This window comes from Sesamum indicum, linkage group LG6 (assembly GCF_026168435.1).
Source record: "Sesamum indicum cultivar Baizhima isolate 11 linkage group LG6, ASM2616843v1, whole genome shotgun sequence".
Taxonomy (NCBI): Eukaryota; Viridiplantae; Streptophyta; class Magnoliopsida; order Lamiales; family Pedaliaceae; genus Sesamum; species Sesamum indicum.
In genome coordinates this window covers 5,239,484-5,267,163 of record NC_142662.1, presented here as the reverse complement: position 1 = coordinate 5,267,163, position 27,680 = coordinate 5,239,484, and the positions used below count along the sequence as shown (strand labels likewise).

The 27,680-nt window shown below is 37.0% G+C and overlaps 5 protein-coding genes and 1 pseudogene across 18 annotated transcripts; 4 read left to right on the top strand and 2 right to left on the bottom strand.

Annotated features, from left to right (window-relative positions):
* The first annotated feature begins 502 nt into the window (after positions 1-502).
* LOC105164984 (pectin acetylesterase 8) lies at positions 503-4,413 on the top strand. 5 transcript variants are annotated; one of them, XM_011083848.3, is made up of 13 exons: positions 503-947; positions 1,538-1,661; positions 1,789-1,871; positions 1,999-2,128; positions 2,215-2,294; positions 2,486-2,572; positions 2,651-2,775; positions 2,864-2,924; positions 3,014-3,067; positions 3,148-3,225; positions 3,393-3,498; positions 3,645-3,790; positions 3,904-4,413. In XM_011083848.3, exons 2-13 carry the CDS (start codon positions 1,544-1,546, stop codon positions 4,030-4,032), a joined length of 1,197 nt encoding a protein of 398 aa, XP_011082150.1. In that variant the 5' UTR covers positions 503-947; positions 1,538-1,543; the 3' UTR covers positions 4,033-4,413. The 5 variants fall into 5 exon arrangements, with proteins under 5 accessions (XP_011082150.1, XP_011082151.1, XP_088737845.1 ...); XM_011083849.3 differs by having other exon boundaries at positions 1,510-1,661; XM_088881719.1 differs by having other exon boundaries at positions 506-947; positions 1,642-1,661.
* A 142-nt stretch (positions 4,414-4,555) lies between these two features.
* LOC105164986 (pectin acetylesterase 8) lies at positions 4,556-8,932 on the bottom strand. The gene is made up of 13 exons (XM_011083851.3): positions 8,870-8,932; positions 8,556-8,701; positions 8,396-8,478; positions 8,121-8,247; positions 7,515-7,594; positions 7,332-7,418; positions 6,965-7,089; positions 6,775-6,835; positions 6,179-6,232; positions 5,813-5,890; positions 5,592-5,694; positions 5,361-5,506; positions 4,556-5,075 (listed from the first exon to the last, which is right to left on the bottom strand). The coding sequence occupies exons 2-13, from the start codon at positions 8,698-8,700 to the stop codon at positions 4,977-4,979; spliced, it is 1,188 nt and encodes a 395-aa protein (XP_011082153.1). The 5' UTR covers position 8,701; positions 8,870-8,932; the 3' UTR covers positions 4,556-4,976.
* Positions 8,933-9,378: 446 nt separating this feature from the next.
* LOC105164987 (RING/U-box superfamily protein) lies at positions 9,379-13,365 on the top strand. Of its 3 annotated transcripts, none has more exons than XM_020695001.2 (6): positions 9,379-9,754; positions 10,505-11,557; positions 12,079-12,273; positions 12,381-12,514; positions 12,637-12,747; positions 12,870-13,365. In XM_020695001.2, the coding sequence occupies exons 1-6, from the start codon at positions 9,590-9,592 to the stop codon at positions 12,928-12,930; spliced, it is 1,719 nt and encodes a 572-aa protein (XP_020550660.1). In that variant the 5' UTR covers positions 9,379-9,589; the 3' UTR covers positions 12,931-13,365. The 3 variants fall into 3 exon arrangements, with proteins under 3 accessions (XP_020550660.1, XP_020550659.1, XP_011082154.1); XM_020695000.2 differs by having other exon boundaries at positions 9,380-9,754; positions 12,360-12,514; XM_011083852.3 differs by having other exon boundaries at positions 9,381-9,751; positions 12,360-12,514.
* Positions 13,366-13,698: 333 nt separating this feature from the next.
* LOC105165101 (pectinesterase pseudogene) lies at positions 13,699-15,708 on the top strand (annotated as a pseudogene). Its single transcript, XR_016065705.1, has 2 exons — positions 13,699-14,641; positions 14,747-15,708. The product of XR_016065705.1 is annotated as a pectinesterase pseudogene (transcript).
* A 970-nt stretch (positions 15,709-16,678) lies between these two features.
* BMY2 (beta-amylase 2) lies at positions 16,679-22,911 on the top strand. Of its 3 annotated transcripts, XM_011083853.3 has the most exons (10): positions 16,681-17,238; positions 17,991-18,212; positions 18,785-18,865; positions 19,003-19,206; positions 19,515-19,709; positions 20,892-21,056; positions 21,391-21,651; positions 21,753-21,965; positions 22,123-22,342; positions 22,528-22,911. In XM_011083853.3, exons 1-10 carry the CDS (start codon positions 16,756-16,758, stop codon positions 22,542-22,544), a joined length of 2,061 nt encoding a protein of 686 aa, XP_011082155.1. In that variant the 5' UTR covers positions 16,681-16,755; the 3' UTR covers positions 22,545-22,911. The 3 variants fall into 3 exon arrangements, 2 of the variants coding, with proteins under 2 accessions (XP_088737950.1, XP_011082155.1); XR_002287268.2 differs by lacking the exon at positions 22,528-22,911 and having other exon boundaries at positions 16,679-17,238; positions 21,760-21,965; positions 22,123-22,261; XM_088881824.1 differs by lacking the exon at positions 22,528-22,911 and having other exon boundaries at positions 16,680-17,238; positions 22,123-22,477.
* Positions 22,912-23,064: 153 nt separating this feature from the next.
* Positions 23,065-27,665, bottom strand: TRM9 (RNA-binding (RRM/RBD/RNP motifs) family protein). 5 transcript variants are annotated; one of them, XR_016065980.1, is made up of 9 exons: positions 27,528-27,665; positions 26,423-26,738; positions 25,740-25,841; positions 25,537-25,623; positions 24,746-24,871; positions 24,296-24,586; positions 24,058-24,123; positions 23,836-23,955; positions 23,065-23,436 (listed from the first exon to the last, which is right to left on the bottom strand). XR_016065980.1 is itself a non-coding variant. In XM_011083863.3 (8 exons), the coding sequence occupies exons 2-8, from the start codon at positions 26,720-26,722 to the stop codon at positions 23,380-23,382; spliced, it is 1,029 nt and encodes a 342-aa protein (XP_011082165.1). In that variant the 5' UTR covers positions 26,723-26,738; positions 27,528-27,665; the 3' UTR covers positions 23,065-23,379. The 5 variants fall into 5 exon arrangements, 1 of the variants encoding a protein (XP_011082165.1); XR_016065981.1 differs by having other exon boundaries at positions 26,423-26,732; XR_016065982.1 differs by having other exon boundaries at positions 26,423-26,766; positions 27,528-27,663.
* Positions 27,666-27,680: the final 15 nt, after the last annotated feature.

Below are 27,680 nucleotides of genomic sequence, written 5' to 3'. Positions count from 1 at the left end.
TGACCTTTTAAGAAACAAAAATAATATTATACTATTCATTCAAAATATGATATTGACGAAATACCTATATATAACAAACCAGATTCAAACAAACTCTCATCTTACACCTATCAACTTAAATTTAAAAACATACAATTCAAAAATGTTTTCATCTCTTACATAAAAATTAATAAACGTTCTCATCATATCAAAAGCGTTTAGAAATTGAAAATGAAAATAAAAACAAAATCAAAGGAAGAATAATTTCTTGATATCATGATATTATGTTTATGGTATGATCAGTTTGAAGTAGAGTTTCATTTATCATAAAATTCCAAAACCCTTATAAATATTAAGTAAAACATTTGTGATATGAATATTTAAATACCCATCTCATTATTTAAGACATGTCAAACACTGCATTTGTTCTTTCCTCTGCAGCAGAATATAAATTTATTATTTTGATTAAAAAGAAAAAAAGAAAAGCAAGAGACAACCAAGGCAGTGTAGTGTTGCATGCAACTACAAATTCATTTTCTCTGAGGTTTTCTTTCTCTCTCTACTTTCCCATCCTGTCCGTCTTTCACATTCCACATCGGGTTACTCCACACCGCGCGTATGTCGATAAGATTCGTCGCTGTTTGAGAAATTGTTTTTCATGCTATACGGGTCGGGTCTGGTATTGTCTGCACCCGCCAACCCATTTCAAAAGGACAAAACACCTATATAAACTCGATGCACAAGACGCAAACTTTTACTCAAGAATAAGTGTCGGTCGCCTCTTGGGTTCTCTGCCCCTCTTAATAAACAAAACCCACTTATTCAAAATGCTGTTATTATAGTTAATAACCTTGGATTTTGCCTGCTTCTTTGTTCTTTTCTTTCCTTTTTTTTGGTATTTTTTTGAGGTTGTTTCAGCTCCAAGAATCAAAGTTCTGAACTGGGCTCGGGAGGCTCTTCGATTAAAGGTGCGTTTGTTTTGAGCATTTTTACTTTCTGATTCTGTGTTTTCTTATGTTTACTTCAGGATTTGCTATAGTTTTTGTGATGTGCATGTTTGGATTGTGGGTGATTGCAACTGTTTTTGGTAGTGAAGAGTGAGAGAGAATTAATTTGTATGAAGAAAATGCAGTTTATTTTCAAGAAGGGAATACAGTGATTCTGCTTTTGGAGAAAGATCAGATATTTTTCTTTGAATATATTGTCTTGCACCACATAGTGTGTGTTATTCATTTCTCAGTGTTGTTCTCTGTCTTTCTTTAATTTTGAGAGGCAGTAAATGAATCGAGTCGAGTTAAAATCATATCATTTAGGTTGGATTTGAATCTTTTATGGACTTTGAGGGTTTAAATTAGCGGAGTTGGAATGAACTTTAATCGTGCTGATCACTAGTTGACCTTTAATAGTACAGCTCAAAAGGAACTTCGTACCGTAAAAAAATAAACTCAAATGAGTTTGTATTGATCGATATGGAATAGATTTATTCCATAATCCCTTTGCTTATCTTTATCTATTGTTTTCATGTGCAAGTGGTGAATTTTGATATGAAAATGGGCAGACAATAATGAGTGGAAGATTACTGAAATGTTTGCACATTCTGGTGTTTATGATGATTGTGCTGAGGACTGAAAGTTTCTATGTTGATATCACTTATGTTCGGAGTGCTGTGGCGAAAGGAGCAGGTAAAGAATATTAAGACCAACTTGTGGGGTTAGTTCTTTTTTATTTTCTTGTTGATTTCGACGTACGTGCGATTTGGTAATACATAATTTACTATTTAGTACATTACTCTGTGCTCTATCTTTACAGTTTGCTTGGATGGGAGTCCGCCTGCATACCATCTCGACAGGGGATATGGAACAGGAATTAACAATTGGTTAGTCCACATTGAGGTTCGTCTTTTTGTCCCATTCTGAATGTTAGCATGAAGTTGATTCATTATTTGTGTGTATTTCGATCTATCTTGAAGTTTGCTTTTTAGTTAGTGTGTTATGAGCTGATTTCATCTTGCTGCTCTAGGGGGGAGGATGGTGCAACAATGTGACGACTTGCCTCGCCCGTAAGAACAACCGGTTAGGTTCCTCCAAGTACATGGTTAAGCAGCTTGCTTTTTCTGGGATTTTAAACAACAAGGCCAATTTTAACCCTGGTAAGCTGATCATTTTATCTGTTCTTGGTGCAAATACCACTTCAGGGCCTCTAAGTTAACGACATTGTTCCAATGTCAATTCCCAGATTTCTATAACTGGAATCGAGTCAAAGTTAGATACTGTGATGGTGCGTCATTCACTGGTGATGTTGAAGCAGTGAATCCCGTGAGTTATCATAAATAAACTGTTTCTGAATCTCATGAAGTAGGCAACATCTGCTATTCTGTTTCATCGTTCCAGAAATGATTACACAAGTGGATGTTCCTTTGATTTTGGAACACAAATGGTTGTTTTTTGAATTTCAATGTGTGTCTCGTGCTTTTGACTACTTATGCTATTGTGTTAAATACGAGCAGGTCACAAAACTTCACTACCGTGGGGCGAGAGTGTTTCTTGCTGTCATGGAGGACTTATTAGCAAAAGGCATGAAGAATGCCGAAAACGTATGAAGTTTTCCAGTGATTCTTTACAATATTTTTCTTCTTCTGGTAAATCAAAGCAATTTCTGGCTGGCTGTGTAGGCTGTTCTATCTGGATGTTCAGCCGGCGGATTGGCCGCAATTCTTCATTGTGATAGCTTCAAGGCTCTCCTTCCCATGGGCACCAAAGTAAAGTGCTTTTCTGACGCTGGTTATTTTATTAATACGTAAGCATCACCTACACTTAATAACATTAAACTCGGCAAGAAACTATGCTTATCGTTATTTTGCCAACGATGATTATTTTTGAAACAGTAAGGATGTCTCTGGAGCACAGCACATTGAAGCTTTCTATCATGACGTGGTCTCAACTCATGTACAACATTGCCTACTTTTCCGTCCTTCCGTCATTTAATTTGCAAACATATTCTGCTTTTCTTTACTTATTTGCTGACTTGGCTGCAGGGATCAGCAAAGAATTTGCCCCGGTCATGCACCTCAAGAATGAAACCGAGTCTGGTAGGCGAGAGTTGAATTTTCACGACTAGGACATTTCATGACAACTAGAGCTCATGCTGATTTTTTTACCAAAATTGCAGTGTTTTTTCCCACAGTACGTAGCAAGAGAAATTCGGACACCCCTTTTCATTATAAACGCCGCCTATGATTCATGGCAGGTCAGTACATATCAGATTTCACACTCACAAAGTTCTTGATTTATAAGCTCAAAATAAGCCTTCCTCCGTATTTTGAGCCGTGTTTGAGTAGGAGAAAATTCCATGAACACATCACTTGCAGACTAAGCGTTAACACTCGACTACTTATCCGATTCTATCTTAACCAGATAAAAAATATTTTGGCTCCTGGTGTTGCTGATCCACACGGGACATGGCACAACTGCAAGACTGATATAAACAAATGCTCGGCCACTCAACTCCAAACCATGCAAGGTTAGTACCATACACTTGTAGGGTATACTTGAACCGGTTCGTCAATGCAAATTATCTGAATTTCAATAGTTTCTGCTGAACAGTGAGTTAAAAGTTAGACCGAAAATTGATGATTTTCATGAATTGATTTTGTGTGGGGTTTCCAGGGTTCAGGTTAGAGTTTATCAGAGCATTGTATGGACTAGGTGTCTCGACATCGAGAGGGTATTTCATCAACTCTTGCTATGCACACTGCCAAACTGAAATGCAGGAAACCTGGTATAGAAGTGACTCTCCCAAGTTAAACAACAAGGTCATATTACTGCTGGATGCCTATTTCTCCTTTGCTGTTATCTTCGACGTACGAATATTACACTGACGCCCTCTGAAATTTATTGACACGACAAACATCTATATGTTGTGCAGACAATTGCTAAAGCAGTCGGAGATTGGTTCTACGACAGAAGTCCGTTTCAGAAGGGAGATTGCCCGTATCCTTGTGACCGAACTTGTCACAACCGCGTTTTTGATCCACAAGAGCACACATTGGTATAGATTTATTGTGTCAATAGGTGAACCATCACAAGGAAATTCTTATCCGGACCGGTTTTGGCCAGAACTAATCAACTAATTACAAACCTGAGTAATACACTTGTCGTGTGATTGGTTTGGTTCGGTCAAACCTGGTTTGGATAAAAATTCTCCACCATTCACGATTATAGAAAATTATATACATAGGAATAGAAACACGAGTTCATAATTTGTCAAGGTTTCTAAATAATATATGAAAATTGTACCCCCCATGCATGAAAATCTCCGTGCTTCGAGTTTTTCAAAATTTATTACACTAATACATAGTGAATAATTTTTTAAGGTTATTAATGTATGTAATTGATTTGTAATTTTATTTTACTACTAGTAGGATTTTTTTCTTGATTTTTTCAGGTCGTAAGTATCTGATTACATTAGTATCTTAATAAATTGAGCAGTATGTTGACTCGATCAAAACATCATAGGATCCTATTAAGAATGATTAAATAAATACAATAAATTCATATAAAGGAAGACAAATACCCAAACATCTGGTGGGATTTGAACTTATGACCTTAATTTATTCATTATGCTAGTACGATTGATTTGAGACAATATATGTTGTAATTTCACATTTTTAAGCTCAAAGAGCTAGCAAAATATTTATTTGTCATGAATAATCATGCAAGTGAAAATGCAATTTCTTGATTTACATGTGGAGAACAATCATATTCTTTAGGTAACAGTTCAATGATTCGGACACAAGACTTTTCTATGAGAGGTCTCTCGTATTTGAACCTTGAGCTTCAACACGTATGTTGGGTCCATGCATGTAAAAAGAACAACCATGTAGTATAATGAATGCTTTTTATATAATAAAATTCCGTCAGTACATCATTCATTATACAAACGTTACAATTATGTAACTATTTATTATTTTTTTTCTTTGAGTTTCATACTCCGATGATTTATGCATCAAAACAGTTCAGTGGATGGTCAGTCTCAGCATCTATCGCTTTGGCTGAACACCGCTCAAAGTACCAATCGCCAATGACCCTTTCGATGATCTGCAAATCGACAAATTACGTTAATGGTACTTAACAAAAGGAACAGGCGGTTTACGTAGACAAACCATAGATTAGAGGATTAATCTTTTATAATTACACAAGCCATCCTTGTTTTTTGAAAATTCACATGTACACTTCCAAAAACGTCAACATCATTACATAAACAATCTCTTTTTTTAATTATTATCAAGGATGGTTTCCGTAATTATGTAAAAACCATGAAAAATTTATATAAATAGATCATAGATTAAGGGTATAAATATAAATATTACTAAATAAAATGACCTTATTTCCCAAACTGGGTGGCCCCTGATAATTCCACCTTGCCCTTGAAAAAAGAAAATCGTGAATGTAGCAAGAATTGATGAACATTCCTCTGGAGGGACAATCAGGAATTGCTTTCAACGTTTGTAGGAATGTGGTCCGAAATTCTGAAATTAAAACATTTAAATACCTTAATTAGGTTTTAACTATTCAATGTAATAATTAATAATTGTTTAATATAGTAGGTAGTACCCTTCATAAAGTCTATTTGAGCAGGCGTGCAGAGTCTTGTATTGCTGGTGCATTCCTTCCAGCCTTGCTCTATTGCAGGATAAGGTTTCAAATTGTATTGTATCTGAAACAAACATTTTATTCTTAATAACTTAAATATATAAATAAAATACTTTATTTTGGTATTTTTATGTAAATAATTAATCGTCGTGTTATATTAGAATAAATACATGTAAATTTACCTGATATTGATCGAACGCAGAATGAAGTAGGAAGAGTGGCGTCTGGACATCTCCAACCAGATATTCGGGAAACATACACTGTCGATTTTGTGTAATAATGAGCACATATTGAACATAGTCATTATTAGGAAAGTACAAGGTATTTTTATGCTGAATACAAGATCAGGAGAAATTCGTGCTCAAACTCGACTTGGCCAAACCTAAATCAATCACATAGCAAGTGCAATACACTTGTCATGTGATTGGTGTAGAATTTAGGAAAAGTGACCAATCACAAAACAAGTGTATCATAATTGCTCTGTGATTGGATTGATTTGGCCAAATTAGATCCAGACAAAAAATTTTCTAAAATCAGGCTCGACTTACCAAACTAGGGTCCATTCTCGACGTGCATGATTTGGGCAAAAATTTTGTAATGTCCTACAACGAAAATAAAAATTAAAAAAACTCTATATTTCTCAGTAATATCCTCAACATAGTATAAATGTCCATTATATAGTAATTGTTTGGATTCTTGGTCGAAAATATCATTCCCTTTGTTTTCCCTTTGTTAACTGTTGTACAATTACGCCGAGTCATGCCATTACCATCACGTGTAACTTTTAGTGTGTGTAACAGATGTTGCATCCAATAGTTCTGTGCATAAATATATGGGATAATTTTATTTACACCCTCGATCTATAGTGTATTTACACAAAGCACATATTTTTTGTATAAATTATAAAATTGGCAACCTAAAAGCAGGGGCAATCTATGTGATAATGTTGATGTTTTAGTATGTGTAATTTTTCAAAAGACATGTATAATTACTGTAGATAATATTGATGTTCTTGGTGAATATATAATATATATATATAATCATCCAAAAAATAAAAATAACTTATATAAACAGACAATATATATATATATTATGGAGTATAAATATAATTATTCATAAATATATAGAGGGATGAGAATATTACATGAAATGCAACCACATCAGCAAAACCCTTTTCTCTCTTCTCGACTCCCGGAAGATTTTGCCTGTGGTACATAGTTAAATCAAGAACCATGAAAATATAAATAAACGTGTGATTATATATATATATATATATATATGTGTGTGTTATTAACAAAAAATTCAAAGTTGAATAAGTGTATTGAAAAGCTTACGCCCGAATGAAGAAACCCGAATCCGAAAGGCACTTCACCCTACTGGCATTGGGTACAAGTGCCCGGAAGCGATCACAATTCAGGATTGTCGCCAATCCCCCAGCCGAGTTTCCCGCAAGTATTATCTGTACACGCTCAATGTATAAAGATTGTTATATTCATCTATTTAAAGAATATTTTATTTATATAATATATGTAGGTAAGGATTCCACATCGGAATTTAAGAGACACATACGAATCTTTTCCACAAATGGCTTTAAAGATAATGATCCAAATAGCGACATAAGACGTCATTAGGAAGCAATTTATACAATAAATATAGGGTATAAATTTTGCAGTAAAAATTTAAAAGAATATATAATCATACATTTTTGGCATTTTTCATTCCTTTTGCTAAGAGCACATCGACTACGGCACGGAAAATCCTGGCGCCTCTTAAATGGAGGTTGGTTTCCTGAATATAAAATAAATAAATATATATTATAAATTTAATTGGAATTATACTAATAATATAATAAATATATAAGAAATTATTAATTATAAGACTTACTGGATCCACTGCTTCCACGTCTGCCATAAATGATGCCCCATCGCAATATCTGATAAAAGTTCTATGCCAGTTGTACAAGTCTGGAATTTAAATCAATTATATATTATTTATCAATGGAGTAATGATAAATATTTCTAAATATAAAATTTTGTGTATGAGAAATAACAACACAAAAATTATTTAAAAATAAATAAATTAAATAATACTAGCTCGTTGTAGATTTTGATTCCCTAATTCTTCTTCTCCACACGAACAATATTTTAATGAAAAAAATAATTTCAATTGACTTCGTACTAGAAGAATTTGAAATTTATAACTAGCCAATAAAATACGACGGATTTGAATTTTTTTGAATTTAGAATTATTTATTGAATTCAATTTATTACCTATAAAATTTGAAAAATTAAAAAAGAGACACTATGATAAAAGAAGATAAAAAAAAACTTTTAGAAGATTTGTGCTTCTCCACGTCTTCTTTTTTTTTTTTCTCAATATTCTTTTCTAATTTTACAAGGGATAAATTATAAATCTGTTATTAAGAATTTGAAATCCATGGATTTAAGATGTAGGATAATAAATAATCGAAATAAAGTTCGGATACATAACCTGGATTAACGAGTGAGTCTGCACTTAGTATTCCTCCGAACCAAGTGGTTGTAACATTAACGGTGGTCCCACCTATTGTTTTTGTCCTGGCAAGGCAATCCCCTTTTGAGCCGCACCATGCACCACCCTAGAATTCAACATATTCCGCTCAAAGAAAATAATATACAACAATAATGTGCGTCACATTCATATTGTTTTCCTTGCGATGTTAAAATTGGATTTGAAATACTTTGAATTCGAATTATTGGGATTTGAATATAGAATGGAGAGCCGACCGGAAGATAAACGAGCCAGTTATCGGCTCCCGTCCCGTATCCTTTCTCGTAATGGTAACCTGCCGGACTGCCGTCGAGGCAAACTACAGCAGAAAGAGCAATTGTCACGGGGATGAAGAATGTTAGAATTATGTGTATACAGAAAGTAGAATTGTCTTACCGGCTCCTGTTGAGACAGCATTGTCGAGAAATGTAACATTGATTCTGGGATTGAAATGGCAATGGACTTGAGTAGTCAATAGTATGAGTGCACAAATCAATAATTTTGTCCAGTAATCACCCGTGCTCCGAATGGATTTTTCCATTCTTCACAAAAACAAAAAGAACCAAACAAAACAACAACATTATGAATAATTCACTGCTCACAAAAAATAATAATTATATAATTCGATCACTACATCAATATAATTAAAAAGAATGAAGTAAATTAGAGTAAACTCAAATAATATTCATATTCAATTATGATGAATTTACCTTTTAGACCACGTCTGATTACTTTCCTAATGATCAGAGATAGTGATGGCTAATAATTCTCACCGTATTCGTTTGCTTAAATAGTGTGTTCATTTTTACGTCCATCGTTCGAGTAAACGTATTTTTCTATGGTTCACCGGCATTAGCGCTTCTACGTATATGTGTATTATGACATATGTCCCCAGTGCGGCTGCCTTTTAATTTGATCCACATTTATTTAATTGGAAATAAACTAATATGTTTTCATTTGGTTATAATTTTAAAAATTGAACTTAAAACAACCGAGAGTTTTGGGCTTACCAGCCCAATATCATGAGAAAAAACTTTCTTCTGGCCCAATAGATTCTGAAAAATGGGCTAACAGCCAGCAAAAGCAGGAAAATGGGCCAATTCCCCCATGGGCCCATAAGTTTTGTCCCAAGTTCTTATGTCTGCAGAAATGGCGTCCCGACCAACTTTCGATTTTGAACCCCAAATACTGCCACATTTCACGCTCCCCCCTACTAACCTCCCCCCCCCCCCCCAACCCCCACTACTTCATGCCTGCAATCATTTACTGTAAAACTAGTACAGTTAGCTTTGAAATGCAATAATTATCATCAACCTCTGGATCTGAATGTTGTAGCGGATAATCACATACTCCCAGTACTTGCAGCAGATCTTTCTTCCGCATCAAGGCCGTTCAGTTCATCTGAATGATGAGTGAGTGAGTGAAGAGAAATGGGTTTGAGCAGTAGCAAGCACAATGCGCCTGGCCCATCACCTCCTTCTTCTTCATCGTCATCTTCTGGAGCTGTTGTACGGAGGAGCCGATCCACCAGAAGCAGAGTTTTGAAGTCGTCTTGTCTCCGATCTCACCGCTCTGATAATGATGAACCCCAGGTGGTTTTATCACTTCTCCCGTTGTGTTTTACTTGTTTATTAGTGATTCCTGTGTTTTTCTTTTGTGAAGATCCGTTTTTTCCGTGATTTTATTCAGTAAAGTGGTTGTTTGGTGCTGGAATTGCTTCTGTGTGTGCCGAATATGTGGTGCATTGTTACATTGCACCCTGTTGCTTTCTTGATTGCGTGAAAATTTCTAGTAGAGTTTCAACTTTTGTTTGATATTTCCCTCTTTATTTCGTGGAACTGACCTTAGGATTGCGATTTTTGAAAATTGTGGTGAAGTTGACCGAGGTAGGCAATTGGGAATCTAGGGTGGCATTGAGATGTAGCACCATTGTCGCCATTGATGTTACTTAAAACTTTGTTTTTAACTTAATCGAAGAATGTGAAAAAAGCAAAAGTTTGGATTTTTATTACATACACCTTGGATGAACATGTGCACTCATTACCCTTCCATGAACTGGTGATTGTGTCTGCTGGTTAATACTCATGCTGTCCACCATGCTTGCTGTTATGCTAAATTGCTCTGTGTCTTGAGTGGAAAGATGTGGGATAGTATGCTTTGGTTATGTTGAGTATGAGATAGGATATATCGAATGACTTAAATTTCTGGTTTGCAGGAAAAAATCATATCATTGATGTGAATTTAAAGCATGCTTCTGACTTTCAATAAGGCAACATTCTTGTAATATTTTAGTCACAGTTGTTGCTCTATGAATTTCTTAAGTAACAGCGTCCTGACACTTTTAGGTCTCTGATTGCACAAGTGAAGAAAATGGCAAGACCGTCTCTTGTCCAAGTCAAAATAAATCTGGTTCTTGCCAAGTTTCAGCTGAATGTTACATGACAGATAAAGCTGAGGAGAGTAATGAAACGAACTGTATGAACTCCGGGATTGAGCTCAATGAGTGGGGTGAATCAAGCTTCACCAATACAGTGTCTAGAGAAGGCAATACTTCTAGGGATTTCTCCTCTAGATCACTGAATCCTCCAAGTCGGTTCCTTTCTCGTTTCAGTTTCTATCCTGGAAACTTAAGCTTCCGTCTAACCAGAGCAAGCAGTTTGGGGTCTGCAAGATCTTATCCTGCATCTTCTACAGGTTTTACGATTTCGCATGAAGAAGAAGAAGAAGAATGTGCTGGTCCTTCCAGTAGTTCGGTAAATAGAAATTATAGGCCACAAGGTTGTGATTTCTTTCCTGCTTGTTTCAGCAACAGATCTCCGAGGACACGAGATGAAGATTGTACATCTAATTCAAGTCCTGATCTCTCTGATAATTTTCAAGATGGTCGGCAATTAAATTCTGGTCATGATGTCTTGAGGAGTAGAAATGATGCAAGAGTAGACTGTAGTCCAAATTTATTCTCTCCTATAAATCACATTAACTCTGACGGTGCTGGGATAAGACATGCCGAAAGAAGGTTCACTGCCCGAGAACCTGTAGAACGAAATGTTCGCTTTAGTAGAACTTTAAGTGTTGGTAGACTTCGTGACAGAGTTCTTCGCAGAACCCCTGCTGCTGATATGGATTTATATCATTTTCAACAAGACAGGGAAGTCGGACTTACTCGCCATGTTACTGGGAGACAGGGTCTAGGCCATGCAGAAACAGAAGCAACATCTGATGATAATAACTTCAATCAGCAGGTTTCCTCTGATAATGTCCCATCTAATTTCTCTAACCCTTTTTATGGTAGTCAAAGTTATGTGTATGAAACCCCACGTGCAAGAGAGACCAGGTACCGTGATCTACTGGAACATAGATCAAATTTTCTTGAACGCAGAAGAAGAATAAGATCTCAGGTAAAACATCTGCTATCTGACTAATCGATATACATTTATGCAAATTATATCTTCCTAATAGTAAATTCAGTTGAATGAATGGAATTGATGTGAACTTCATATGCGGTGCTTGGCATTCTTCATTGAACTCGTGAGCCTCTGGTCAGTTGTCAGTGGACCTTCCTGAAAACAATCTCAGCAGACTGGCCAAAGCAATAAGCACTAGCTGCTGGCACTTGGAATGTTTGAAATTGTGGAATTTCTCCTCTTGAAACATCTCCTTAGTGACACTAAGAAAAGCCACGTTATTTTCTTTTCAATTATTGGGCTCTGCTTCAATAGATTCAGAATAAAAGACTATTCTTGCATGGACCGCCTGCAGCTCATTAAATTAGGTGGCTGATGTTGCTCCACAGCAATTCAAGTTATTTGGATCATAAGAATGCGGCGTTCTTCCCATGTTCTTATAAATAGTAATTGCAACATAATCATAAGAGACTGTCTTTGACATTCTGTATAACAATCTACCAATCTTATCTTAGGTGCGTGCGCTTCAGCGACTAGGAAGCCGCTTCGAGAACCTGTCTGTTCATGAGAGGTCTTGCATGTTATCTGGTCAGCATCGAGGAGGTCATTGCAGTTGCCGCAGTGCTGCTCGAGAGGCTAATTCAAATGATGATGCTAATGCTAGGGCTAGCATATCAAGAATTGTCATGTTAGCCGAGGCTTTGTTTGAGGTAATGTTACAGATCCATGGATGGATGACTTGCGTTCCTTTTTCCTTACTACAACCTGGTGAATCTTTTGCACTCATTTTAATTAGGTTCTGGATGAAATTCACCAGCAATCTGTTGTTCTATCCTCTCGGCCTTCTGTATCTTCCATTGGATCCGTTCCAGCACCCAATGAAGTGGTTGACTCCCTGCCTCTGAAGATATTTAGTAAATCGAGAAAGAAGACATGCGATGATGCTGCACAGTGAGTAAATGTTTTAACTTCAACTTTGTTTAGCACAATGTTGAGATGAAAGGACTTTTGCCTCTTAAACGAGTATGATTTCGGACTCTGTTTAATTCCATTTGTCCCTCAACGCTTAACAGATGTTACATATGCCTTGTTGAGTATGACGATGGAGATAGCATGCGGATACTACCTTGTCATCATGAATTTCATAGAGCGTGTATCGATAAATGGCTCAAAGAAATTCACAGGTTTTTGACCTTTACGCTGTTATTTGATGTTTATAAATTCTTCCCATATTTTGAAACTTAACTGTCTTCTGCCAAATTTGGAGAAAAGACTTATAGCTAGAGCTAATTGTGCTGTGTTTCAGGGTATGTCCGCTTTGTAGAGGGGACATCTGCCGACCTGACTTACTAACTGCAGGGAGTTGATGGCACATTGTTTCACACTTACCACTTCTAAGACCAACCGCACATTTGACAACTGAGAGATCTCCATCTTGGTCATAGTCAAGTTTATATCTGGATAACGATGGGTCACAAGCTCTGTATTGCTGCTGGAATTCATCAGTTGCTCCGTATTGATAGTTTTGGCTTTATAGTGACAAAAATACCTCCTGCTTGAAGTTTTGAAGTTACACATTGAAGGTGTTTATTTTGAACGAGTGTTCTTTAACATATATTTTCAAAAAGGGTGCTGTTTCTTTTATTTGCAGCTGAGTCTTGTCCAGAAGTTTCTTCTTTTTTGGTCTCGTAATCAGGATTTCCAGGACACAAATACCACTTTGTCCTTGAGGTCATCGTTTCCCCCCCCTTTCTGGGGCTCAGCTTTTGTATTATTCCATCAATCCAGCATATGTTCTCGTATTTTTCTCCCTTTGATACTCAGTTAACGTACCCGGACAGAACACGGCCATATTTGTTTCCTTATGTTGTCCAGGAAAGTCTACTCTCCAAGGGCGCAGTTAGTAAAACCAGAACGTCATATAACGTTTTGGATTGCATTAATTGCCCAATAAAGCACAAACCTCTTGACAGGTTCAAGAACTCATAGGAATTAAAACAACATTAAAGCAAATTAAACACTTCATTATTACAGTTTTTATGAAACTAAAATTGAAATCTTGCTTCTTAATCTCAATTAATATAAATCCCTCATAGTTTAAGCTGCAGAAACTGGAACTCCACAAATCAGCTGATATGACGAAAGGTTGCAGTATTCTGTATTCATTTCTAGTGCTTGTTTCACTACTTCTCCCAATACTCAGAGTCTGTAATGCTAGTGATCGCTGGAACTTAACAATATGGTGCAGCAGAACACCAAATCCGAGAATCTGTGAGTCCTGTGTTCAGCTCATTTATCCTGATAAATTTAGTCTTGAACAATTTCAACAAGGAACCATGATTCTTGCTATACAAGAAGCTGTCAATGCGACCAAAATTGTCTGGAAAAACGTACATAATTTGAAAACTGAGAGGGAGAAGACAAGATGGAAGAGCTGCGGCAATCACATAGATGCTACCATTCATGACCTTGCTACTGCCATCAGTGCTGATTCTGATGACGGTAGACAAGATCCTTTGAACAAGGCTTTGGCAAGTGTGGCAGAGTGTTACAAGGAATCAGTGAGGGGAAAAAGCAAAGAAAATCGTTTAGGAGTCATCTCAAGTCATCTTTATAAGTTGGTTGAGAATGCTATAGCTGTTAACAACAGTACTATTGCTCTGTTGATGAAAGTTGAAAGAAAACTGAGTGGAAAACAAGAAAATGGATGTAAGGAGACGTCTAGGCACTTCAAGAACATATCTCAGCAGCAGGGAACAGCTCCTAGCATAAGCCCCCTGGGGGAAGGGACTTATCCTATAAGAGCCTCTTCCACAGGTGCCCAAATTAAAATTGTAGTCGCGAAGGACGGCTCAGGGGACTTAGAAACCATAAAGGCGGCTCTAGACACTGCGCAGAGTAGAGCTGGTGGTAGGTTCTTGATTCACTTGAAGAAGGGTATTTATAACGAGTACGTTGTCATACCTTCCCATTTGAAGGACGTAAGGATGATTGGAGATGGCATAGGGAAGACGATTATCACAGGGAATAAGCATTCAGGCCACAATGGAATAGATACCTATACATCTGCTACATTCGGTATGTAACAATACATGTGATAAGTACTTCGATTTTTTCTTTATGAATACACTTGCATTCATTGTATACACTTTTAGACTTTGTATTTTGTTTACTGAACTGCAGCTGTGGAAGCATCGGGATTCATTGCAGAGGGCATCACTTTCAGGAACACGGCAGGCCGCCATGGCGGCCAGGCGGTGGCCTTGAGATCACATTCTGATCACTCGGCCTTCTACAAATGCAGCTTCGAGAGTTATCAGGACACACTATTCCTATTTCCAGGCAGGCACTTCTTCCGAGACTGTGACATATACGGGTCCATGGACATGATCTGCGGCGACTCCACCGCCGTCTTCCAGAACTGCAACATATTTCTCAGAAAACACACGGGTGATGATGTCGTCATAACTGCCCAGAAACGAAGCGGACGAGACGGTGGCAGTGGCTTCGTAATCCAAAATTCCAGGGTGGTTCTGACGGAAGAACTCAGGCCGCTGGGTGGAGAGAGAGTGTTCCTGGGAAGGCCCTGGGGGAAGTTTTCCAGGACAGTTTTCATGAAAACTTACCTGGAAGGAATTTCCAAGCAGGGTTGGAGAGAAATGCACGAAAACAGGGACGGGGATCTTGTTTACTATGCTGAGTTTGAGAATACGGGCCCTGGGGCAGATACTTCGGGCCGGATAAAATGGCGCGGCGTTCGTGTTATAGATGAAAAGGAGGCGTCGGAATTCACAGTGGGGAGATTTCTCCATGGGAGGTCGTGGTTGCCTGCTACAGGGATACCATACGACTCTGACCTTTGATTTCTGGAGCTGAACATCTTCCGTCGTGAATCGGTTGCGCCGCCGGGTTTGGTGGTGCTGTGGAAGAATCTTTTTAGACGGGCGCCGAAAATGACTTCAGAAGGCCGGTGCTGTCTTGCTCCGTGTTTCACGACTAGATTCTTCGTATTTACAGATTAACCCCATACCAAAAATTTTTCTTCACTTTTAGCCCCATATAATAGCAAGTGTAAATCAAATCGTCCTCAGTGTAAAAATTAATTTTGGGCCTTGGAGAAGATATTGAGAGCATTATGTTAGATACATCAATTGGATTTTCTACTTAAATCGTTTAATATGTATATATATATACATCACATATAAAAAATAAATATTATTGTATATTTATTTAAAAAAGATTTATACACTTTAAAGTGATAAAATAATTTTATAAAATTTAAAATAAAAAATTCAATTCGCATTTACGTTTAGAATTTTTCAAGATCAACTAATACAAGAAGCTCGTGAAGCATGTTTTCAATTTTACGTGATATTCTTAAACATAAAATACAGTAATTTCATGTTTTAAAATGTTAAGTTTTTTTCCCCAAATAATCAATATTAAAAAACATGATTGATACCAAAATTCAATTTATATATAATTTGATTTTTGTCAAAATAATTGATGGGAATTGATGACATGAAAAAATAAAAAATTCCCTCCACCAATTCCACAAAAGAAAGGGAAATGATTTAATTACACATATTTTACTCTAACTTAAATCCGACTTGGTCCCATGAACTATATATCACCAATTTTAATTTAGTTTGAGGTACATTTGACAATTTGGCTAAATTGAAACCCAAAAACAAATTAATAAATTAACCCAATTCATTAAATTGCTCAAAAATTAACAGAAAATCAACTATTGAGCAATTCTAAACAATCAAGAACTTTATTTTTGAAGAAAAATGTATTAAGTAAATTTTAATGGGTTGTTTTAAAATTTATTATAATTATAAAATTTTTTGTTATTTGAAAATATATTATTTTTTTAATAAGTAGTGATTTATATATTAGATATTAGGAAAGTGGATTGTAATTTAATTTATTCTTATTTTTTTGGGGGTGGGGAGGAACAAACATTCTACTATTTGCCATCATTATCTTAGGTTAGATTGGTAAAATGCCAAAACTTTCAATTTTCTGGGCATGAAAAGTAATTTTTGATTTATTGAGTACCAAAGTGTAAATAGAAGTAATTACACAAAACAATTATTTACTCAAAAGTGTGTGTGTGTGAGAGAGAGAGATAAAGAGGGTAGAGAGAGAGAGAGAGAGTGTTGAGCACAGTGAGAGATGCCGCAAAAATGAACACCAATGTCAACACAATGAACCACAGCTTCGCCGCCGGTGCACAAGATCTCGAACCCCAACAATCACCTCCGCCACCCACCACCACCTCCCACCCCTACCATCCCCAACCTCAGCCTCAACGCCGCCCCCGAGGCTTTGCCGCCACAAACTCTAACAATAACACCACCATCTCCTCCTCCACTCCCACCAAAAGCAGGAAAGAGAGGGAAAAGGAAAAAGAGCGAACCAAGCTTCGAGAGCGTCACCGTAGAGCCATCACCAGCCGAATGCTCGCCGGTCTCCGTCAGTATGGCAACTTCCCCCTCCCTGCTCGCGCCGATATGAATGACGTCATCGCTGCCCTCGCTCGGGAAGCGGGTTGGACTGTCGAAGCCGATGGCACCACCTACAGACATTCTTCACCGGCTCCCGCGGCGCAGGCGCCTATGGCTCAGTTTAATTCCGCTCAACAAAATAATATTAATGCCCCTAACATGGTGAGTAGGTTTTAAAATTTAGAGTAGATGAATTTTAGTACGAGTTCTCTTTCTTTTGGTAGTTCTTATAGTTTTTGGTTAGTGTTACATTTTAGTTTACAGTTGGAAATTAATGTTTTTAATGAACAAATATACTCTTTTACTTGAATGTGGGTTTTTTTTGGGGGTTTTGATATGCTTCTTTTAGTTATTATTAAGTATTAGTTTAAATTCCTGAATGGCGTTTAACGTTGATTTGGCGTCCTTACGATAATGTGGATGCTTTTGCGATGGTTATAAAAAAATGAATCTTCCTCATGAATTAAAATTTTTAGTAGGGACGAAGAAAGTTAGTTACTATTGAATCTTCATTTGTGTTTTGGTGCATGTATAAAGTTGCAAAGCGCGTTTCATGGTCTTCCTTTTGCCATGAATGTCAGAAACTGTAAAGTCAGTTGTGAGCCCGAACTAATTGAGTATTTTGATTGATTAAGGAATAGATATCAGACAACTTGACATATTATAGTGGTTGTATTGTAATCGTTGAAGTAATGTCGGTTGTGAGGGTCACAAATTCCAAACTAATTGGGTTTGGTTTAACTAATGACTAGATATAGATAACTTGTCGTATTGTAGTGGTTATACTGTAATCGTGATTTCTTGTGATGGATGCCATAGTATACATATTGACTCATGGTCAGTGGGATGATTATATCATCTATCATGATAAGACCATACTGTCTTTTCTTATTAGTTGCTGCTAATTTGAGCAGGGAGCACATCCTGTTCGCTCAGTTGAAAGCCCACTATATTCTAGCTCGGTAAAAAACTGCTCCATGAGATCATCAGTTGACTGTCAGCCTTCAGCTCTGAGAGTTGATGAGAATTTATCACCAGCATCACTTGATTCTGTTGCTGCTGAGAGGGATGCGAAGCTTGATAAGTATTCAAGTGCTACTGCCATCAACTCCCCTGAATGCTTGGAGGCAAGACAGGTGAATTCGAGTTTCCTTTCCTAAATGTGCTGAAAGACGATGCTAGTTTGTGAAAGAAGCTTTTCACTGCTGTGCCTCCTTAGTTATCCAAAAGAATTCTTGACATGGAAGTCATTTCAATGCTGACGTTAAAGACCATTAAATTTTAGAACATAATTTAAGATGTTAAGAGACTTTATATGTCACTCCTTTTTTTAGATTTGTGATGTCAGACTACTGAATGCTATTTTTTGTTTTTCTTCGCGTGCTGCATATTGCCCATGGATTGTCTGAATGGTATAAATGAATATTCTGGTTTTTTGCCTCAATGATCAAGAAGCTCAGTATTTCAAATCTCTATCCACATAAATATAATTTCTTTGGAGTATGTTCAACATATGTTGACTATGGATGAAATAATCAAAAAGGAAGAAATTTATAGGATTCTGTAAGCCTTTGACTGTAATGTATTACACATGGGCTTCTTTTGTATTGTTGCGTTTAGTGCTTAAACTTCATTTTCAAGGCATGAGCAAAGACTTGGATTCTGTGCATAATGAATGATTCCTCTCCATCACGTTTGATTCTTGCAGCTTGTGCAAGATGTTCACTGCAGGGAGCATGGAAATGATCTATCTGGAACCTCTTATATCCCTGTTTATGTGAGGCTTGCTGTAAGTGTGCAATTCGTTCCAATTTGCTTTTGAAGCACTATTATAAAATGCTGCTCTCATATTATTTTCTTTCTGTTTGTTCGCTTGATAAGTTTTTTTAGTATGCAAAATAATTTCTTTGCAATCAATTCTTGCAGACTGGCCTGATCAACAATTTTTGCCAGTTGATGGATCCCGAAGGTATTAAAGAGGAATTACAGCATCTGAAGGCTTTACATGTTGATGGCATTGTGGTGGATTGTTGGTGGGGCATTGTTGAAGCATGGGCACCGAAGAAGTATGAATGGGCAGGATACAGGGAAATGTTTAACATTATCCGAGAGTTTAGGATGAAATTGCAGGTAATATGGATTTTGGGTTACATATTTATTTTGTCCCTGCTTTGTGCATTGGTTACCAACTTGAATCTCATCATGATAGTATCGTGGATCTTGAAGACATAAGACTTCCATTTTTTGGTGATATCTTCTCACTTAAATATCATTTGTCATGGTCTTTTTGTATATATGGATCTGACAATGAGGTACTGCTATGTTTACTTTATAAAAAAATATTTTTTTGTTTGAGGAATATTTTAAAGGTATGCTTAAAGCACGTCTCTTTCACAACTTCTATTTGGAAATTATTTTTTAGTCTCTTTTTCCTGAAGGTGATAATGGCATTTCATGAATATGGAGGACATGATTCTGGTGGCATATTCATATCCCTCCCTCAATGGGTTCTGGAGATTGGGAAAAGCAATCAGGACATATTCTTCACAGATCGTGAAGGAAGAAGAAATACTGAGTGCCTTTCATGGGGAATTGACAAAGAACGAGTACTAAGAGGAAGAACTGGCATAGAGGTAATTTGTTATTATCTTATTCACCTTTTCTCCACGAGTGATGGTTCTTAGCCTTTTAAAGCTTCTTAAGACCTTAGTGCTGTGAGTATTGCTGTATTTAACCTTATAATTCACTTCTCGTACTTGCCGTTGTTAGTACTTTGAAGTATTTAATTTGCATCTCATATTTTTTAGGGCTTCATTTTGTTTTCTTCTTGGCTCTGAGAGATTTAGCACTTCTTTGCTTTTGAAATTCAACAACTCAAATAGACCGCCAGGAGTAAAAATGCTTAGCAGATGGTCACAAGACTTATTGGCAGGGTATATATAAAGAAGAAAACAGAAAGGGAATATCAGAAAGCAACAGATGCATGGCGTTAACCTTATAAGGAATTCAGATCAGCTAAAAAGTGCCTTTGACCTGATTGGACGTGCCTCTGGTTTTATTGTTATGAAATTGTGTGCCTTTATGCAGTAGGTACTTGATTACATTTTGCCTAACCAAGAATCACAGTTGGTGTCAGTGTGCTTCTGCACTTCCCTCTCAAATCTAGGATGTCTATTCCCTTGTTTTGATGAACAACTATTAAACCAGGTTTTGAGGTTCATGTTGCAGTGAGGATAGTCATCTTTCATAACCCTTATGGAATAAACCACATTCACTAGGTTCATGTTGCAGTAAGATAGCCATCTCCCATGATTTTGTGCAATTCGGTTCAAGCAAGTAAACTTGGAGAATCTGAAATTGTTAGTCAATTAAGATCAAACCCTGTTCCTAGGTACTTATACTGTTCTTCTTTCAAGACTTCCACGAGAGGCTTTCTTGATATGTGATCTTTTCACCTTTTTCTTTGTGTTATTGGGATATCTGTCAGTAGCTCTGCTCTTCATATTCCTACCGAGCATTCACCATATGATTTTGGCATGATGTCCTCTAGAAAGCAATCATATAGTGTTCCTAGGTACTTATAGTGTTCTTCTTTCAAGACTTCCACGAGAGGCTTTCTTGATATGTGATCTTTTCACCTTTTTCTTTGTGTTATTGGGATATCTGTCAGTAGCTCTGCTCTTCATATTCCTACCGAGCATTCACCATATGATTTTGGCATGATGTCCTCTAGAAAGCAATCATATAGCTTGGTATTGGACCAATTAATATTTTGTATTAGTTTCAGCATTATCCATAATTATCTCTAATTTCAGGTCTACTTTGATTTCATGAGAAGCTTCCGAACTGAGTTCAATGATTTGTTCACTGAAGGCCTCATTTCTGCTGTTGAAATTGGGCTAGGAGCTTCTGGAGAGCTGAAGTACCCTGCCTTTCCGGAAAGGATGGGTTGGAGATATCCTGGTATTGGTGAGTTTCAGGTATCTGGTAAATCTTAGTGTATTCTTACTTTGAAATATCATTTTGGTTGGAGAAATTGATAAAACTGGGGACAGTTTAGGGGCGACAGGATTCGAGTCTTAGTTTAGCACAAGGAAATGTATATTTTTCTCATTAGTTTTGGGAAAGAAAAGTCCATTTATTTCCTAACTCATAATGAGTTAAGTTTGACACATCTCATATAGGAATTTGTATCAGTATTTTCAAGATGCGTTTGTAGGTTGTTCCTGTTGATTGTCTGCAACCTTGCATGCTTTTGTTTAGAAATTTGATCATGCTATTTATCTGTATTCATCCATTTTCATGTTTCTCCAGTGTTATGATAAATATTTGTTGCAAAATCTCGAAAAAGCTGCAAAACTCCGTGGACACTCCTTCTGGGGAAGAGGGCCTGACAATGCCGGTTATTATAATTCTAAGCCACATGAAACTGGATTCTTCTGTGAAAGAGGTGATTTCGACAGCTACTATGGACGCTTCTTCCTGTGGTGGTATACAAAGGTCTTAATAGATCATGCTGATAATGTTCTCTCCCTTGCAAGCCTTGCATTTGAAGATATACAGATAGTCGTCAATGTACTTTTTTCACATTCCCCTGACTTTTTCTCTTATTTATTTATTATCCACCGAGTTTCTATTTGTAGATTCAGATGGAAATTGACAAACTTATGATCTAGATTCCAGCGGTTTATTGGTGGTACAAGACATCAAGCCATGCTGCGGAACTCACTGCAGGCTATTATAACTCTTCTAACCGGGATGGCTATTCTCCGTTGTTTGAAGTGCTGAAAAAGCATGCAGCAAGAATAAAATTTGTCATCTCAGGAATGCAGGCTTCATATCAGGAAATTGATGATGCATTGTCAGACCCTGAAGCCCTGAGTTGGCAGGTTGGTCACCTTTAGGCTATAAATATATATACCATGTCTCAAGGCCCCATGCATCAAGCAGTCTACTTGAATCAAACCTTTGCTAAATAGTATTGTTGCTGGCTAGATGTTTCAGTTATTATTATTAGATTCAGTTAATAAAATTCGAAGTCCACAGGTTCTTAATGCAGCTTGGGACCAAGGGCTTAGTGTTGCCGGTCAGAATGGACAGCCATGTTATGACCGAGAAGGATTCACGAGGCTGGTCGAGACTGCAAGACCAAGAAATAATCCTGATTGCCGTCACTTTTCATTCTTTGTATTTCAACAACCCTCGCCTTTGATCCAAAGAACTATATGCTTCTCAGAAATTGAGTACTTTATTAAAAGCATGCATGGTGAGCTTTCCTAAATTATTCAGGCATTGAAATATGCTAATTTAACAGTTTTTTTATTCATGTCATGTACTAGAACCTCACATTAATCTATCCTCTCTAAGCTACTGTACAAGGAAAGTTTCTCTACATTGTTCATTTATTTTCTTGTGACTTGGTTTCTGGTTTTCTCATTTTCCTAACTGCAGGAGATGTCAGCAACTGAGTATCTTAATTTTTCTTCGAATATTTAACCTTTGGGTACGAGAGATGAAACTTAGGGGCGGAAGGAGAGTTGTGGTGGTGTAAAACCAGCTGCCGGCATCCACATACACAAGTGGATGGGCTGGAAAGAGATGGAATTGATTAAAATTCACTCCTTTTTGTCATCCTCTTTTAACAGTTACTGTCGTCTGTGTTATATTACTGTAAAGTCAGAGTTGTAATTGAAATGGTGTACAATGGTGATTCCATCTTTAACCTTTTAACATTACAAAGACGCATATGTAAATCCTTGCATAGATTCCATATGAACAGCTTTGTGGAGAACCACCATCCATGAGCAAATCTATAGGAAACTGATTTCTTGTCAATGCGGCTCTCTTAGTTCCCATGTTCTTTTATGCTTTTAACACTGGACAAGGTAAATATAGACCCTACTTGAGGAACAAAGTGTCATTTATGCCTTAAATGTATGCATGAAATAACACAGATGCGTTATGAAGGAAACAAGGATATACCAAGTATGGATGAACTTGCCCATGAGAAGGAAACTAATTATTCTGCTGGTCAAAAGTTTGTACCCAAAATATGTCTTAGGGGATTTAAACAGTGGAAAAGGTTGACAGCTATCACAACTTCTCATACATTAAAATTTTTAGAAGATAAAACTGGCGCTACAGGTTTGCAGATGGAAAACTGCATCTTCTCTCAATCCAGCAAATGTTCCAATGGCTTTGAAAATCAAGAGTTGATTACTGGAATCTCTACCCATGATCACAAATAGAGCTGTCTACAAAATTCTGATGAAAAATATGAATGGCTTGGAGTTTCTTCCTTTGCTATCTTTGAGAATCACAGTACTGAGGGAATGCACATTGGCAAGGGCCTTTCCGTACCTAGATTACATTAGAAAGGCATGTATGTTTTAGCAAGAATACTATAAAATATCAGACAATTTATTTACTACACTTACGCCTGGAACTGATCCATGGAAACGCAGAAAGTGTAATCACAAGTGATGCGTGGAGTAACTTATTCTGAAATCCTCAACCTAAATTTGATCTTCAATTTCTTAGGTAGTCAGCTACCAAGTAATCATTAATATTAATGTCGAATGTGCTTTTGAAAGAACTGCTTCACAAGGGATAAATTAAGGGTTTTTCATTTTCTTTAATTCCTCTTTTATTCAGACATGAAGCATGTCTTCCTCTTATACAGTGATTATTGTAAAATCACTCCTGCATGGTATAATGATATGGAATTTGACGTTCAGGATGACTGCTGCGGAGAATTACTTTATCAGAACAACTCTTCTTTCCAGGTTCCGAAAGAAAAGAGGTGCAGACTCAAAATAGAATAGGGTGCTGCAGTCTCCCAATTCCAGTAAACCAGTAAGATACCAGTAGAAGGTTTTCCTGGGAAAACGAAAGTTGTTCTGACAGCAACATATTTTGTGCTGATTGCAATGGACAAGAATCTAAGCTATAATTAGATCGAACAAGTCTAAATACACATACCTTCCGCAATGTGAAGGACACCCTCCTTGAACCCCTACGGATCAGACTGTCGTTCACTTTATCCACCTGGGTCACAGGCAATTTTATCAAGCATTGCTCAAAAGTGAAATCTAAAGGAAGAGTTGCATGACTTGAGATCTCCTACAACTTTGCCTTTGTAGAAAATAAGACGGATTTCCTGGAAACGTGAATAACAAGGCAAAACAGTAGTTGTCTGATGTAGAAGACAAAATTGTACCTTGTGGTGTGGAATGTAATGATGCCATACATATCGAGCCTCTCCAGATAACAGTAGCATTGATCGAGGTGGAAGATAAATAGCTTTCCTAACAAAACTTGAGTTCTTTTCAGAGATCTGTTCCCCTACATCAGAACTTGAGGTCGACTTCTCCTGCCACACAGCAGTTGCATACTTCCTGAATTCCATGATGCAAGGGCCAGCTAGCGAAAGGCTGAAAATTAAATCTTCAAATGCAGAATGGGTGTCAATGTGTGGGGACAAACCGACACCAGGTGGGTACTCATTAACCTGCTTATTTTTTCAGAAAAGGAAGCTCGTTAAGCTTGACGTCTGAAACAATGATTCCATACCAAAACAACAGTTAGATGAGGGAACAGTTTCAGAAAGCAGGATATTAGAACATCAGTCAGTAAACATTTGCAGTCTTCAAAGCATATATTTACTTGCCGTTAGTTGATCCAAAGCTATATCGGCAGAATGATCAAGTGTCTGAAATGTTCTGATCCTTTCAAGTATTGGAGACACAAAGGACGGAAGCTCACCCAAGTAATGATTCGTGTTAACAGTCCTTATCTGCAAGAGGGAGGAGAAAGGAAAATCTCAGGAGGTTAATTTAGTCTTTCTTTGACTTGTTGGTGCTGATAATTGACCAGTGCAAAAACATTAAAATAAAACTAAAAACTGATTGGATCAGTTGTTAATGGTTGAGGATTCATAATCCAGAAGTGTTACAGAAAAAGTTACTTTTTCTCTTCCTTCATCTTTTAAAGGGGAATACGTGATGCATTCAGCATTGCCATAGAATATCATGTGATTCCTTGGAACATGATTTGACATAACCTAGTAACATTATCTTAGCTGATGCCATTGTATTATTATATCTATGACCCCAATTTTCAGGCTCCTATACTGATTGGTCCTGAAAAAAATCTTTGCTCAAAGTTTGCTCTATACATCAATATGATTTTATTCCATTGTTCACACAACATAAACATCTTCAGTTTGAAGTAGGATTTCAGCATAATAACTGCAGATGCCTCATGGAAACTAAATTGGAAATTTTTTAGGTAACTACATGCTATTTGAATCTTTCATCTTCAATTACTCAATCGTGGAAGCATGGAGTCAAAAGATAACAATGTCAAAAAACAAAGAAGATGAAAACTTAAAAGTATGTTCTTCTGTTAAATGACTAGAGATCATATAGAGAGGCCAAACGGCAATTCAAAAGAACTTACATCATAGCAAAACTCATACCCATAATGTTGAACTCTTCTTTTGGCAAGATGTTGCCATGCCCTATCATCCACTGCTGCAAGTAATTCCTGCAAAAGAAAAGAACAAAAAACTTCTAGAGTGATGCGTGAACAACCACAAAACATTACATGGAAAAGCAAATTGATCAGGTGCGAATATATTACTCCAAGATGTGATCCTTAACTTGTTCTTCCTGTGGAGTGACAAAGTCATGCATTAAGTAAAGTCCAGGAATGTCCAAGCCTGAAGCTGATGTTGATACTGGAACTGAGTCAGTGTTATTAACCTAAAAGTATAGAGAACACATTAAGTAAAATGCTGCCTCTTGACTTAAGAAGATGTAAAGTTATCCGACAAGGTTTCAAAGCCCAAAAGAAAAAAGAAAGAAACAATAAGAAAAGGGGGCAATTAAGAGGAAGGTGAGCCTTTAAGTTCCACAAAATCATAAGGAAATATAAAAATTAGAAGGCTCAATAACTAATTTAGGTACACCAAAAATTTCCACAATACAAGGTTTAATTCTCATCACCAAGACTTTCTCAAATACAATTCAAAACACATAAAAGCACTTTTGGTGTAAGCATTTACACTTGACTTAAAAGATGATCAACATAGTCTATGCGAAATAAATTAGACAAAAGACATTACAGCAAATAACAATAGCCTCTCAAGCAGCAAATATTTTAGAAAGCAGCAGCATGTAATAACTCAACCAGAATGAAGCTCATCAGCTCACATGCTGGTGCAAAAACCGTGATGCAGAAGGCCAGGAGCATTGTGGATAAAAAAGTTCATATAAGTGTTGAGAAAGTTAGAAGTGATATGCACATCAAGACATCAAAATTTTGAGGGACTGGAAATCAGTACCTTACCAAGTGATTGTACAGAATACTGAATGTGCAACAAACGACCCCCAAGACTTGAACATGGATGTCTATTCAATGCCTTCATTGCATCTTGTGCACTACTCTTATCATGATATGAGACTATAACACGGGTCCCACTCTCGTCCGCAGCACAGACTCCCTTGACTTCTCCGTATGTACCAAATACAGACGCAATAGTGTCATATGAAAGTCCAACTGCAGGGCCACAGTTAGCCACATAAAGGTGAGGACTGGACTCACCATCCCCTCCCTTGGGACATGTAAATCTTGGCAAACCCATAAATTAAAATCTGTACCTACGGGAAAAATCATTAAAACCCCATTCTGCATAGTATCAGTAAAACACCACCATGAAAGAAAATACAATGAAACTAGTTGATATGGGAACAAGTAGAACAAGGAAAACTTTCTTTCTTAGAAACAAGACGACCTGCAACTAGCTTTCACTAACGTGATTCAAGATTACCAGGACAATTGTAAAGAACCTTCTCCTCCTATAAGTGAACTTAGAGGTTCAACAAAAGGTTCCTGTCGGAAATGAGCTTCAACCTCACTGTGTTTGCATATTTCTGAAACAAGCTAGGCAAGCCTTGCATAGATGAACCCTCGATAAAATGACTTGTATGGATCCAATTGACGTTAAACAAGTTGTGAACAACCTAACCTCAAGTGGGAAGTGCCCAAATCTAGAGTTCTACCAAATTAAAATATAATGGAAACAGCAAAAAGACACACACAAACACACACACACCCTGTCTGTATTCTTTTCCTCTGAAGTTAGTCGTGCAGGTAATTTTAGCAATAACAACTCGTAGTCATGATTCTGGCATATAAAGAAAAAGATTACAAACTTTAAGCACATGCCGCTCAAAACAATTACTATCTTTATTTTCAATACCGAAAAAGTGCAGTTGCTTCAATGCCTTGATAGTAATTCCCGAGAAAAATCCTTTTGAACCCACAACCAACTTCATTCATCTTTTGAATCGATAAACGATCCAAGTAATTAATAAAAAAGCTTGAAACATACATAATGCCCTAGAATTTTTTCTCAAATTCAGCATAAATAGTGAAAGAGAAAATACCTGAGGAAGCAGGGCAGCGGGAGATTTCCGTCTGCAAATACGTAGTATTAAACTGTGGGATGAAGGATTTATTCTTGAAATCATTCTTCAACTAAAGTCGCGTTTACTCCAACTTCCCCCCACGTCTTTAGTATGAATATAACATTCTACGGA

Coding starts and splice junctions, on each gene's coding strand:
- LOC105164984 (XM_011083848.3), top strand. CDS start 1,544: ATGAGTGGAAGATTACTGAAATGTTTGCACATTCTGGTGTTTATGATG. Junction 3,068..3,147: donor CAAGAATGAAACCGAGTCTG/GTAGGCGAGAGT, acceptor CCAAAATTGCAG/TGTTTTTTCCCACAGTACGT. Junction 3,499..3,644: donor TCAACTCCAAACCATGCAAG/GTTAGTACCATA, acceptor TGGGGTTTCCAG/GGTTCAGGTTAGAGTTTATC.
- LOC105164986 (XM_011083851.3), bottom strand. CDS start 8,700: ATGGAAAAATCCATTCGGAGCACGGGTGATTACTGGACAAAATTATTG. Junction 8,248..8,395: donor ACTGGCTCGTTTATCTTCCG/GTCGGCTCTCCA, acceptor GTTGAATTCTAG/GGTGGTGCATGGTGCGGCTC. Junction 7,090..7,331: donor GAATGAAAAATGCCAAAAAT/GTATGATTATAT, acceptor GAGCGTGTACAG/ATAATACTTGCGGGAAACTC.
- LOC105164987 (XM_020695000.2), top strand. CDS start 9,590: ATGGGTTTGAGCAGTAGCAAGCACAATGCGCCTGGCCCATCACCTCCT. Junction 12,515..12,636: donor ACATGCGATGATGCTGCACA/GTGAGTAAATGT, acceptor AACGCTTAACAG/ATGTTACATATGCCTTGTTG. Junction 12,748..12,869: donor TGGCTCAAAGAAATTCACAG/GTTTTTGACCTT, acceptor GCTGTGTTTCAG/GGTATGTCCGCTTTGTAGAG.
- BMY2 (XM_011083853.3), top strand. CDS start 16,756: ATGAACACCAATGTCAACACAATGAACCACAGCTTCGCCGCCGGTGCA. Junction 21,057..21,390: donor CTGGTATTGGTGAGTTTCAG/GTATCTGGTAAA, acceptor ATGTTTCTCCAG/TGTTATGATAAATATTTGTT. Junction 21,652..21,752: donor ATATACAGATAGTCGTCAAT/GTACTTTTTTCA, acceptor CTTATGATCTAG/ATTCCAGCGGTTTATTGGTG.
- TRM9 (XM_011083863.3), bottom strand. CDS start 26,722: ATGGGTTTGCCAAGATTTACATGTCCCAAGGGAGGGGATGGTGAGTCC. Junction 24,872..25,536: donor GGTATGAGTTTTGCTATGAT/GTAAGTTCTTTT, acceptor TCCCTCTTGCAG/ATAAGGACTGTTAACACGAA. Junction 24,124..24,295: donor ATTACATTCCACACCACAAG/GTACAATTTTGT, acceptor CCTGTGACCCAG/GTGGATAAAGTGAACGACAG.